The sequence below is a fragment of the Lynx canadensis genome, chromosome A1, assembly GCF_007474595.2.
Source record: "Lynx canadensis isolate LIC74 chromosome A1, mLynCan4.pri.v2, whole genome shotgun sequence".
Lineage (NCBI taxonomy): Eukaryota > Metazoa > Chordata > Mammalia > Carnivora > Felidae > Lynx > Lynx canadensis.
The window spans coordinates 112,835,206-112,847,462 of NC_044303.2; the positions used below are offsets into that span (position 1 = coordinate 112,835,206).

At 43.6% G+C, this 12,257-nt stretch overlaps 1 protein-coding gene across 1 annotated transcript in view; it reads right to left on the reverse strand.

The window, feature by feature from the left end:
- The window catches only part of TRPC7 (transient receptor potential cation channel subfamily C member 7), a 131,099-nt gene that overhangs the window by 48,420 nt on the left and 70,422 nt on the right, over positions 1-12,257 (reverse strand). The window contains 2 exon segments of the mRNA XM_030318729.1: positions 389-605; positions 8,793-8,957. Of these exon segments, the coding sequence (XP_030174589.1) occupies positions 389-605; positions 8,793-8,957 (382 nt within the window).

The window sequence follows — 12,257 nt, forward strand, 5'->3', positions numbered from 1 at the left end:
AAAAAATTTCATTTAAGCTTTGAAGTTTTATACCCTTTACTAGAAACAAAACTTGACTTCCTGAGGCTTCTTATAGACTAAAATGGTTCAAATACATTTTCCCATGCAAGTCTACTTTACAGTCACTTTCAATACATGTGTATTGAAAAGTATGTAGCACATTTCCTCCACACATCTTCTTCTGAAATTTGGATTTATATTAAAGGTTTGTGCATCTTCTACACCAGCATATACAGAAGCTGACTTTGGCTTCCGTATTGGTCATCTGCTTGCCATTTTGCCTGCCAGAGGGCACTCAAGAGGAGAGGAAGAGGTTCAGAAGTCAGAGTTTAGTAATGTCCTATTATCATTAGTGGAGGAGAGAATATAGGACAGAGTGACTGCTTACCTAAGACCCACTTCATGATGAGCATTTCTGTCCAGGAGAATTGTGTGGTTTTCACTCTGAAGATCTGTTTCGGGTAGTCTGTGAAGGTTTCGTTGGGCAGGGTTTTAACGCCTTCAAAGCGGTCTGATGCATTCACAACTAACAGTCCCAAAAAGATTGTAAAAGAAACTGCATGGGCTACAAATTTCATGAAAGGGCTCCTCAGGGTTCTTCCTAGCTGGAAACAAAATATGTACAAGACATATTAAACTGGCAGCTGTAGGTGGGTGCAGGCTCTCTTTAAAATGCTTTTGCCAAAAGTTTAGCCAGAGAATCCATTATCTTGGACAGAAGCCGCTAACTGAACCCAGACCACATTTTCTCTTGCACTTTTATGTGAGATGCTGCTTAACCAAATACATTTTCTGTTGACTTCCATTTTTTTCTATTTAAGAGATTTAGTGGGAGTGGTACAGAGCAGGAGTAGAAGACACTGATGTATCATCATCTTATAATCTACACAGCATCTCCCAACCACATGGATACACATTTTATGCCATTCAAATCTGGAGAAAAATAACCTATCTCAGTAGAGTTCAGAATTAAAAAAATTACACACTGGATATGCTCCCTTGCTCTTTTTTCCGTTTTTCTGAGTTTTGTTTTTTGATGTTTTGTTTTCAGTGTTGCTTTTAACTTGGTAAATTTGTTTAAACTATACATTTCCCACTAGGTACTGCTTTAGCTGTATTCCAAGAAATTTGGACAGGTAGTATCTTCATTGATATTCAGTTATAAATATGTTACAGTTTCCCTTTTGATTTCACTTTTTAACTCACAGGTGTATTTCCAGACATACAGGACTCCCCTCACCCCCGTGCTTTAAAAAATTATATTTTTACTACAGCTTGTGTGTCTATCATAGCCTCTGTGATGCTGCTGTAAAACTTACTGAGGTTTCCCTTGTGGCTCTAGTGCATCATTAACTTGTGTGCTTGTTCCATGTGAGCCTGAGATGATCCAGGAGATGCCCTGTTAGGGAGCAAGTGTTGGCCACATCTTCTCTAGCCCTGGTGTGCCATCCAAAGGCTACTTAAGTCTTTGAGAACTAACCTGCAGGCTACACAGTGAGTCTCCTGACCCCTGTTGATGAACTCGTGTGAGTCCCTTGTAGGTCACTGCCATCAGTTGCACCTAAGCACCGAAACTTACTCCTCACCCTGTACACCAGTCAGACGAGAGCAAAGAGAGGAACCTTTTCTGAAGCTCGCTTCCCTCTCCAGAGCAGATGTTCATCTGTAGCCAGTGCCTGGTTAATTGATGTTCACATTGTGACTCATTCAGGAGTCCTAGAGTGAAATGTCACCCAGGAGATAGAATATTGGTTCAGTAGAAGATCAGTTACAGGGGTTTTTGCAGGTAAAATTTCCCTAATTATGACTATGTTTGACATAACATTTATAAATCAGATGGCTTGATAATGTTCTTTTAATATGCTTCAGCATGGTAATCATCCACTTTAATTGTTCTGGTTATGACTGTAACGTGATTTATTATGATTCTAATGCTATAGAACCTATGTATTGAAATTAAAAAATGCTATTTTTAATTAAAAAAAAAACTTGGCATCTCAGGTCTAGACATTGGGAATCCCTACTATGCTGGAAAAAACTTATTTCAATTCATTTGCATTGTCAAATATCATATGGCACTAATTCTAGTGGCCTACAGACATTTTATAAATGGCACTCCTTTGTAATGTTCATTATTTACAAGATAGGACTGTAGCTTAGTTTTGATTATACACAGATGTGTTAAATTTGGAATGCACAGGTTAAATCCAAGGACAAATAAAACATCTCACATAAATTCAGTAAGAAAACTGAATTAAACCATTTCTTATTTTGATTTATATATCAAATAGCTGGTTTGAATTTTTCGCCATTTTAGCTGACTGTGTTGGAATCTTGAAGCCCTGTTTCCCAGCCAGGATGCTCGTGTACCCAGGAGTCATCCTTCAACAGTCACTGCATTGTTTCTTGTCAGTGTGTCCTAGCTGGGGTAGTGGTGAGAGTCGAGGGAAGGTGGAGCCTGACTGAAGGGTGGGGAGTGGGGTAGGCTGCGCAGAGGGAAAGGGATGTCAGATCTTGTGTGCCCCAGCAGGGTCCCAGAAATATCAGAAAGAGATAGGGACCATGGGGAGAGACCCAGCTCTTCAGGGATTAATGGCCAGGTTTCCCCAGTCCTTTATCATTAGGCTCTATGTCTTCTGGTGACAACCTGGAGGAGGACACAGGGACACTGCTCCTTCTCACCCATGTGAGGTGCCTGACCCAGGAAGCTACAGACAGCTGAACCTGAGCTGGCCTTGGTATTCCCCAGAAGACACGGTTTGAGGAATTTAATATTCTCTTTGTTACCTCCTTCAGGTTCTTATTGTCTGGCAGAAGACGAGACTGTAAAAATTACTGTATCTACTACAAACATAAGAAAAAACTCTGATAAGGCTCTTGTGGTGCCGTGTAAGATGAGCCTGGGTTCAGTCCCCACTTGATCTGAGCCCTAGGGAGGAAAGGTGAGGTTAGGTATTAATGCTCCTTTCCTCTTTTTCTTCTGGGCTTCAAATCTTCTTTTTAAATGGTCAAAATTTGATAAAGGTCAGATAAGATCAAATCATGTTAATGGTTTTCTTTTTTTTCTTCTTTCTTTCTTTCTTTCTTTCTTTCTTTCTTTCTTTCTTTCTTTTTCTCTTTTTTTCTTTTTCTTTTTTTGTTGTTGTGTGTGTGACATTTCCTATTTGTCTCACAAAGATAATTTTTGAAACAAATTACACCTGGGGAAAACTTCCTCCTTTCACAAGGCCACCAGGTGAGATAAAGGAGAAAAGTCAGCGAAACATGCGAGCAGCTCATAGCTGGGTCAAGTAACAGTGGTAGGTGTAAAAAAAAAAGATGGTCGAGCTTTGGGAGATGTAGACCTTGGTCTGGTCTGCCGTTTGCTCACCGGTGCAAAACTGGTGAGTCTGAATAATGAATGGGCTTAAGCAGCTCTGTCATTACTTGGACCTTGTGAGCAGAGAACTGATACCAGGAAATCTAGGCTTGTAGTATCCAAGTACTCTGGCTCACTTCAAACCTCCTGTGTACTATTCTTAAACTCTGAGAAGTGTATGAATATGAGAGCAGTTGAGTAGTGCTCTTGAATTAGCTGCAAATGAATGGCCTTCATGAGCAATCAGAGGTGGAGTTTTATTGGTTAGCAAGCCTTTGTGTTCCATGCCACTGGGCTCTTAGCCGTAACCATAAGTGTAGTCATCTAAATGGGGACCTGGTAGCCACATGCCTGCAAGGTAGGTAATATCTGCAGAAGGGGACCCAGAGAATGTTTCTGACATCTCTCCCCAGTCTTGTATCACCAGAGCCCCCCTCAGCAAATGCCACCCTCACTTGCCACTACGTGCCAGTGGCATCAAGGAAGGGCTCAGTGAAAAATATGGATCATGTTCCAAAAAGAAACATGCACAGCTTCAAGGCCAGAGTGGTTCTCAAATGTTAGAGATCCTGGTTAAATTAGGGGTGGATTTCTCCATATGCTCCCTTTCAAATGCTTAATCAAAATGTCTAACCTGGGGTTCAGGAATCTTCCTTTTTTTTTGATCGGGGCAGGGGGTTGGTTGTTCACTTGGTGTCTTTAATCTGGGTGTTCTCACATTACCTTGTGAATCCACCCTTTGTCCTGCGGGCTGAAGAGGTGCTGAGTGATAATGGACTCTTGAAGGTAGGGTTTCTCGGGAAAGAAGAGGAAAGAGTAGAGTTTCATGTCATGGTTTTGACTCCTCCCTTCTAGAAAAGTCCTGCCATCTCTAAATTTCTGAATCAGATGCATTGCAAAGTCAAGTAAGCAACAGTTAAGATACTTATATTCAGTATTGAAGGTTCTAGTGCTGCTGATGTACTGGAAAGTGTGGGAGGGCAGGCCTATGTGTGTGTGCGTGCGTGTGCACTCATGTGCAATGGTTAAGGTCAGGTCTCTGGAGCCAGAGATCCTAAATTTCAGTCACAGCTCCATAGTTTTTGGCATGTTACTTAGTTCCTCTGTGTCGTAGTTTTTTCATCTGTAAAAAGGGGATAACAATATAACTTGTTACATAGGGTTGATGTAAGAAGTGAATAACGTGCAGAAAGCAGAGCAGCTCCTGGCACATGTGAAGCACACGTGAAGTGCCAGGAAGCACTTACTATGTGACACTGGAGGGCCTCACGCAATTCTCCTAAGGGGAAACTTAAACTCAGCTGGCTCTTAAAACGCTTATACACAAGGGTTCACGAGGTGGAAGCTACACAGAGTCCTAGTGCATTTATGCCATGAGCTCTTCTGGGGTCCTGTCTATGTGCAACATGTTGCTGGACACTGGAGGGCCTAGAATAAGCTGTAAGGGTTGGTTCTTCCTTTCAATGTTGCTACTATCAATGGAGAGTTGGGGAGAGAATGTTGCAGGACTCAGACCGGGCTACGTGTGGAAGTGATCAGCCTTCTGGTACTCTTAAATCCTGTCCTGGCAAGGTGTCAGGTGAGGGACTCTCCTTTTGGATTTGAGAGCAGACACTTTTGTAATGTAAGAGCAAAATACGCTCTATTTCCTGGCACAAATTTCCGCTCCATGGCAATGCTTTAAAAATTGCAGCATCATTTTCTTTAATCTAGTGCTGTCTGCTAGGGGCGAATGAGGGGGGCTCAGAGGCCTTTGACATCATTGTCCTCTCCTGGTTGGCCCTGGACTGCATGGTGTGAGGACCCTTGTGTCAAACCACTTCAGCTTTGGCAAGGCAAAGCAGGGATCTTCCAAAGCTGCAGAGTTCCTTGCACCTCCTCACTGGGTGTTTTTGTTTGGCACCAGGCTGAGGGGTCAGGGCGTGGCAGCTAACACTTTGGCATTCCTCAGTTGAGAGTTATGTGGTAGTATGTGGACTGATGGATCGTCTAATGCAGAGACCTCAGGTAGGAGGCTGAAGGTATTTACAGCTCTCCTTGTCTGAGTCCTGGGATTGATTTATAAGGATAATTAAACAGTCAAGGTTAACAGGCTTGGAGGAAATCAGTTTCACCTCTCACACCCTTATAATGAAAGCTTGTGTGGTTCCTCAACACTTGCATCATGTGGACTTCTGCCCCAGTCCACCTGCTGGAGAGACACTGTTTGAGCCCTTGAGGATGACTGTTCTTCTTTCAGCTCTCAGATTTTAATAGGCAGACAACCTAAATTATGAATTGGAATGGAATAGCAAAGGGTGGAAAATAGGCTATACACACCCTTGGCATCAGAGAGCCCTTGTTGAGAGCAGGAAGAGCTTGGTGGGAAAAGATGGACCTGAGAGCATTGGTGCAGGTTAGAACTCACCAGCCTCCCAGTGTGCTGCATGACCTCAGCCGTGTTCGTGATTAAGATGAGAAGTGATCAAAAAAATGTCACTGTTCTCTTTATTGACCTTGACAGGCCTGTCCCATGATCCAGACCTGGCATTATCACTTTAGGTACACATCTGTGATTTGGTTACCCTCTTCAGCCACTATATTACTAAGCTGAACTTCTGTTGACACTCTTATAATCCTTATAATATCCTTATTTAGCTTTCTTTCATAGGGACCCTCAAAACTTTAAATAAAAGTAGAATTGACAGCAGTGGGAATTCAATGGGAAAGAAATGATGAGATAATTTTAGCAAGCCAATCAAGTAATTTTGGTGTCCCTAATGGTCCCTAAATTAGGGCAGCAGCTATTAAGTGTAAATGCAGTGTTAATTTGGAAACAGAAACTTCAATATTTGTTAGACATTGATGGACATTAGCTGACTGATGAGGTTTAGCAGTAACATTTTACGAATATGTTTATAAAAAAATCAGCGTATAATTTCTTTGAGGCAGGTGTCAAATTGTGGTTAGAATATGAAGTTGCTGGAATGACGCTGGCTTTTCCATAGATTTATTGGACAGGTATAAAGGAAGTGACCCCTTGGGAGGAGGGATGCTAGCACATTAACAGAATTCTCCACTGTGCCACTTTTCTTGGGAGGACATTGTATTCTGGAGCCTTTGGAGAGTCCTGGTTTCTTCACATGGAAGATGTGACCCTTTTATAATCCCCAGTAATGCAATATATTTGCCAAACTTGAAAGGATTTCTTTCAGAGTGGTGAAAGGAAAGACTAAAAATATCTTGGCTGTTTTATCTGTCCTTTGACTGCCTCAGAGCCACTTTGACAACTAAAGTTTCCCTCTTTAATGAGAGAATCTTTCCTCAGAATGAGCAGTGCCAGCAAGAATTATCACATGCCACAGACTAAGACTTGTCACTCCAATATGGACACATCCTCCAAAGTGTTGAACTCAGACTTGCAGCCCAGAAAGTGCCCAGAAGGCACAGGTGGCATAATGGCCAGCTCATATTTATCTTTAGTGCTCTTTTTTGGAGTATTACTGGAAGCTCTGGGAACACCCGATATCAATCAGACAGGTGTCTGAACAGAGGAGAGGAAGCCTCAGCCATTGGGTTAAATTTTCCTGCAATCATTTCTTCCAGAATGTTCTAGAAGTCGACTGTAGGTGTGACTGTATGTTTCATGGTGGTATCAGATTCCAGGATTTATATCGGACCCCAGGAAAGTCCAGAATTCCCTCCACCTTCATGCACCTTTTTTTTTTTTTTTTGGCATCACATCTTCATGATATTGGCCAAGATGATTCTTCTTAGACCTACTGAAAATCTAAACAATTTAGTCAGCAACTGCAATATCATTTCTTCCTCAATATTTCCCTAGGCCACCAAGCAGGCAGAGGCAAACCAATTTGTTGATGTTGGCTAGTCCGTTTTCTGGTAGCTGTCACATTTGGTTTTAAAAGCAAAAGTGAGGATTGTCAGTGTTTTGTCTACCAACTGGCTATCATTTTAATGACTGGATGTCCTGAAATTAGTTTGGGGATCACAGAGTATGGAGGTGAGCATCCCTGTCCATCTGTGATGACTCTGGAGGAAGGCAAGGACCTAACCTGCAGTACAGACTAGAGAATTCCAGGATGAAAACATGTGCCTAAAACCAGTGACCTACTCTAACCCAGTTTTAAGTCTGGTTAGGTTTTTTTATGCACTGTACTTTTTTCAGCTTGTAATGAAAGAGAAAAAAATTGCCTTCATTTATATATGTATCATTTGGGGAGTTCTGATTTAGAAATCCATGACATGGTAGACTGTCAAAGAAACAAAATCCTCAGTAGATTTAAGGTTGAATACCACACGTATTCAGTTTGAGGCCTTTTATATTTAGTACCATTTTACAGAAAAAGGAGTCCGAATCCTCCCCTCTCTCGGTGGCCCACGTCTTACTCTAAGGCAGTGAGCTCACTGCCTGCCTGGTTGGGTGGCCTCAGCAGCAGCCCTGAAGTGTTGGGCCCATCATCCTGGCAAGAGATTCCTCTTAGTGGTGTTGACAAGAGGTTCCATTTAAAACAATTTTTTTTTTAAATGAGAGGTTCCATTTTTCATTAACCACATTTGCTGATCGCATTCCCTGTGGAATCATTTCTCCATGATTTAGTCCCATACGTGCTAACCTTGCCTGAAGCTGCAGTGACTGTTGTGGCTCTTTGAGGCTCAGGATCAGATGGCTAGGCTGTAGGGACGGTGGTGTGGCAAGGTTGGCAGCTTGGCACTCGTGTGGGCTCCACTCCCTCCCTCACCAGCAGGCACCGGACATGCCCCTTCCCCATGAGAAAAGAACCCAGCTCTGCACCTTTCCAGCTCTCTTTCTTTCCTTTGTCTTTTCCTTCTTGTGACCTAATTAGCTGCCTGTGTGGGACAGAGCCCAATGAAGGAAGCCAGGGAAACTGGGACGATGTTGAGATGGGTCTGCAGTGTCCCCAGATGAGCTGCATCGGACTCTCAGCCTATTAGTTATTTCTCTTTTCTGAACCTACTTTATAAAATATATGTGTCAGAATGTAATTGAGGGAGGGAAATGAGATATTCCATGAAAAGGGCTTAGCCAAAAGAAAGTACTCAATAAATGTTGGCTCTTCCTATTACCATTATTATAATTATCAAAGTGAGTGTAGAGGACATGTCTAGGACATCGCATAATTAGAAGAGCAGAAGTGCCTTGTATTCCCTCTCTCTTCTATTATTGATCAGATTATGGCTCATGTATCTTAAATTCCCCATGTTATCACTCCTCTCTGTTTAAAAAAAAAAATGAAAAAACAAACAAACAAAAAGCCCAGGTCTGTGTGGTTTTCTACTTGAGCTGAGTATCTCAGGACTATTTTCTTTAAACACGGGAAGTGCTCAGCTGTTGATTTGAACAAATGGACTTGAGGTCATGCTAAGAAGAGAGAAGAAATCACTGCAAACGACATGCACCTTAAGCAGTCTGTACCTTGCTGCACGGAGCAATCCAATAGGCTATGGCGAGAAAAGGGAGGCCTAGGGAGACTCCAAAGACAGCCAGGAATTTCACAGCGATAGACTGTTGACGTAAGCCTGAGAGATTTTCATACCACATGGTAAGCAATTGCTGCTGACAGTTAGGATGAGCAACGAACTGTAAAAACAAAACAAAAACAAAAACAAAACGCAAACAGGAAAATGGCATCGGTAGCACTTGAACAGTATACGACCTATGAGTAGCTCAGGGCTGAGATGGTTTACCTGGGACGTGGCCTGGGTGTTAGAGCAGAGCAGCGGGCAGGTGCCCGCTGGGCCCTTCCAGCTTGAGGATGCCGGGTGTCTTGGCGCTGAGGTCAGAAGCCTGACAGGACTGGCTGCATCAGTGCTTGGTACTTATCTGGGGCAGAGTTCATTTGGGAGGCAGCATGAGTAATGAATGGAGCACGGATGGGGTCTTGGAGTCCCAGATGGGTTTGAAATTTGCTCTACCATTTTCTAGCCAGGTGACCTCGCGTCACTTACCTAATCACTGTGAGTTTCACTACCTTATTTGCAAAGCAGTCTGTTATCTTGTAGGATTAGATGTGGTTGCAGAACTGTTCTCTCTTTTCCTCTACTAAGAAAAGTGTTCTGGAGAACATATTAAAACTGAGTATTTCCCTTCTGGGTTTTAGTGGTGTTTGCTTGGCCACATAGAACTTTTTGTGGCCTGCTAGAGCATTGATATATGGTGTCCCTGGTACAGTAGCTTCTCACTGCTACCTCTCTCTCTTGCAACTGCCTTAATGCCCAGGTTACAAGACCTCTTATGGCCATTTTGTATCACGTGACCTCACCCCTCTGGATATAGCTTACTGGACTAGGTGAAGAACCCTGACTTAAACCGGCCTATCAGGTTTTCTCACTGCGATATTTGCGACTAATTGAGAGGGGCAGTTTCTTTATTTACTGGGAAGTTAACAAGTAATCTTGGAAGGTGTGGGTAACCATCTTCTATTGCATGGACTAAGTAGCAAAACAGGCCAATTCAAAGGAAAGAAGAATGAAGATGTGTAGAAAGAGGCTCAGATAGATAGTGTGTGCCCCTCTCTGGGGCCTCGCTCCACTCTGCCCACGTGGTCCATGAGACACTCTTTTATTCATATACAGAGGCTTCCTTGTTCTGCTCTATCCAGCAAGTTGGCTTAAGCTGCTGCCACCAAACAGCCTTTTTCTGCAAATATTTGGTGCCACTTGGCCATGTGTTGAGTTGATGTTGAGTCCTGGTCACTGGAAATGGGTAATTGGTAAGTAAAATTTATGGGAATGAAGTTTACGTTTGAGAAAACTTTACTCCTTAGCTTATTTTCTCCTTGTGACAGGAGGAAGCCATTGATTGCTTTTGGTAGTCCTGCTTTTTGGCCCTGCAAAGTTTAGCCATGTATCCGTGGATTGGAACAGGCAGACTGGGCATTCTTTAAAGGGTCTGACTTTTCATATGATTACACAGGAGCATAATATGCCAATTTTCATCCCATGTGCCTCACTGGGTATTAAGGAAACATGTATAGTGGTTCTGAGGAAATGAAAAACAACTCCTTTTCATTGTTAAGAGTAACGTAAATACAACTGTTTTAAAACATTCTCAGTGCAAATGGCAGCATGTTCTTGTTTCCAGTTTCTGGGAACTCAAGGCAGAGACCAAGTGATCTGTGAGTACACTATCAGTGGTTTGTTTGGCCATGCAGCAGCCCCCGATAATACCGCTACTCAAACATTAGTGAAAATGAGGCTTTTTGGGTAGCGTTACTGGATCCATGGCAACCACTCTGGTCTTTCCCTCTAAGGACAAGAGCAGTGGATTCTCCTCTACCTAAGGTAGGAAACCCCAGGACAGCAGGTGAAAGGCTTTCCTATGCCCTTTCTGACTCACAGTACGGTGGAGCAAGCAACAGAAAATCATGTGGGTGTTTTAGTAATTATCAGCTTTCTGAGAGTTGAGGTCCCACAGAGGGATGGTGGGTGCGCATGTGAGCCAGTCAGTTTTGTTTTTCAACAGTCAGCCTTCTCTGGGTGCTGAAATGGCTCCGCTCTGGAGAAAGAGTCCAATTAGAGGGTGAGACATACGCTTATGAAATAGCAGAAGACCCCTTGGCTCACCCTCTGGCTCCCTGCCCTGTAGCTGCTCTGGAAGGATTTCAGTGCTAATCCCCTCCAGTGGCGTCTCTGTATCTTGGGAGAGTCTGTCCATGCTTTTTCTGTTGCCTCCTGAAGAGAAGTCAGGACAAAAGATTGAGCAGCACAGCTGGAGGGGAAGAAATGCTGAGAGAGAACACAACGGGGACCATTCCCAGTCTCCCTTGCCTGCCTCAGGGAACACTGGTCACAACTAAAACATAGGGGCTCTCTTGAGACTCTGTCTTCTTGTGGTCAGACATGTCCCAATTTTTATAACTCTGTTTCTTCCCCCATAATAAAGCACCCCAGCTCCAAACATGCTGTGTATTGGCGGACAGTCTTTATGGTATAATGCTCCCAGAAAGCTGACAGCAGCGGATAGCTAAAGCCCAAACTGTTTGTCTTTATATGGGCACTTTTCTATAGTTGTGGTGGGCCTTTGAAGACAACTTTATGACATGTAGTTCAGTGTGTCCCAAAAGATTTTTTCTACTGTGCTTTTGAAGCACAGGGAAATACCATCTGTGATCCCAGTAAGGCTAGAGTAACGTGAGACATGCCATCCGGACACAGAGAGCCGGACACTCTAACCAAAAAGGCACTCTAGCTAGGGACTAAGGCAGGAAGAGTTCCTACAGGGTGGGGCTGGGGTGAGGAGGTGGGCAGGGGAAGGATTTTCAAAAGTAGGGTCACAAAGGAATGGAGGGAAGAGGAGCCCACAGCTGGAATAGAACGGGAACACAGGAAGTATTGTCTTGGGTTTGCTTTCTTTGGCATCTAGCTCGCAAAAGGATACATGATACCAAGAGCTTTGTCCAGGCCCTTCTTGCCCCAAACCATCTTGGACTGAGTGTGGCACACTTTTATGGAAGTTATTCACGGGAAGAACCGATGAGAACTCCTCAATTTTCCCAGCAGCGTGATTCACACTCGTCATAGCTGGGAGTTCCCGATGGCCTGGGGCTGAGAATCTGGTAAGGTGGGCATACGTGGAGCTGAGCAGTCTCTTCAGAGAAGGTAACTCCAGCCACGCCCATGATGGGGATGGACTGTGCCAAGAACCGGGGCCGGAGAGGGAACTTGAGAGAAGTAAAACTGCAGAGAGATAGGAAGGGGGCCTGAGACAGAATTCCCTGCGATGGATGAGGAGACTGCTGGAAAATAGAACCTGAGAAGCAGGAGGGACCGGGAGTCTTCTGGCTGCCGGTTTTTGAGTCCATCTTAAGCCAGTTTTCCCAGCAGCTTGTTTGACCAGACTTCATCGTTAATATGATAGCATTTATACCCAAAGCTACTT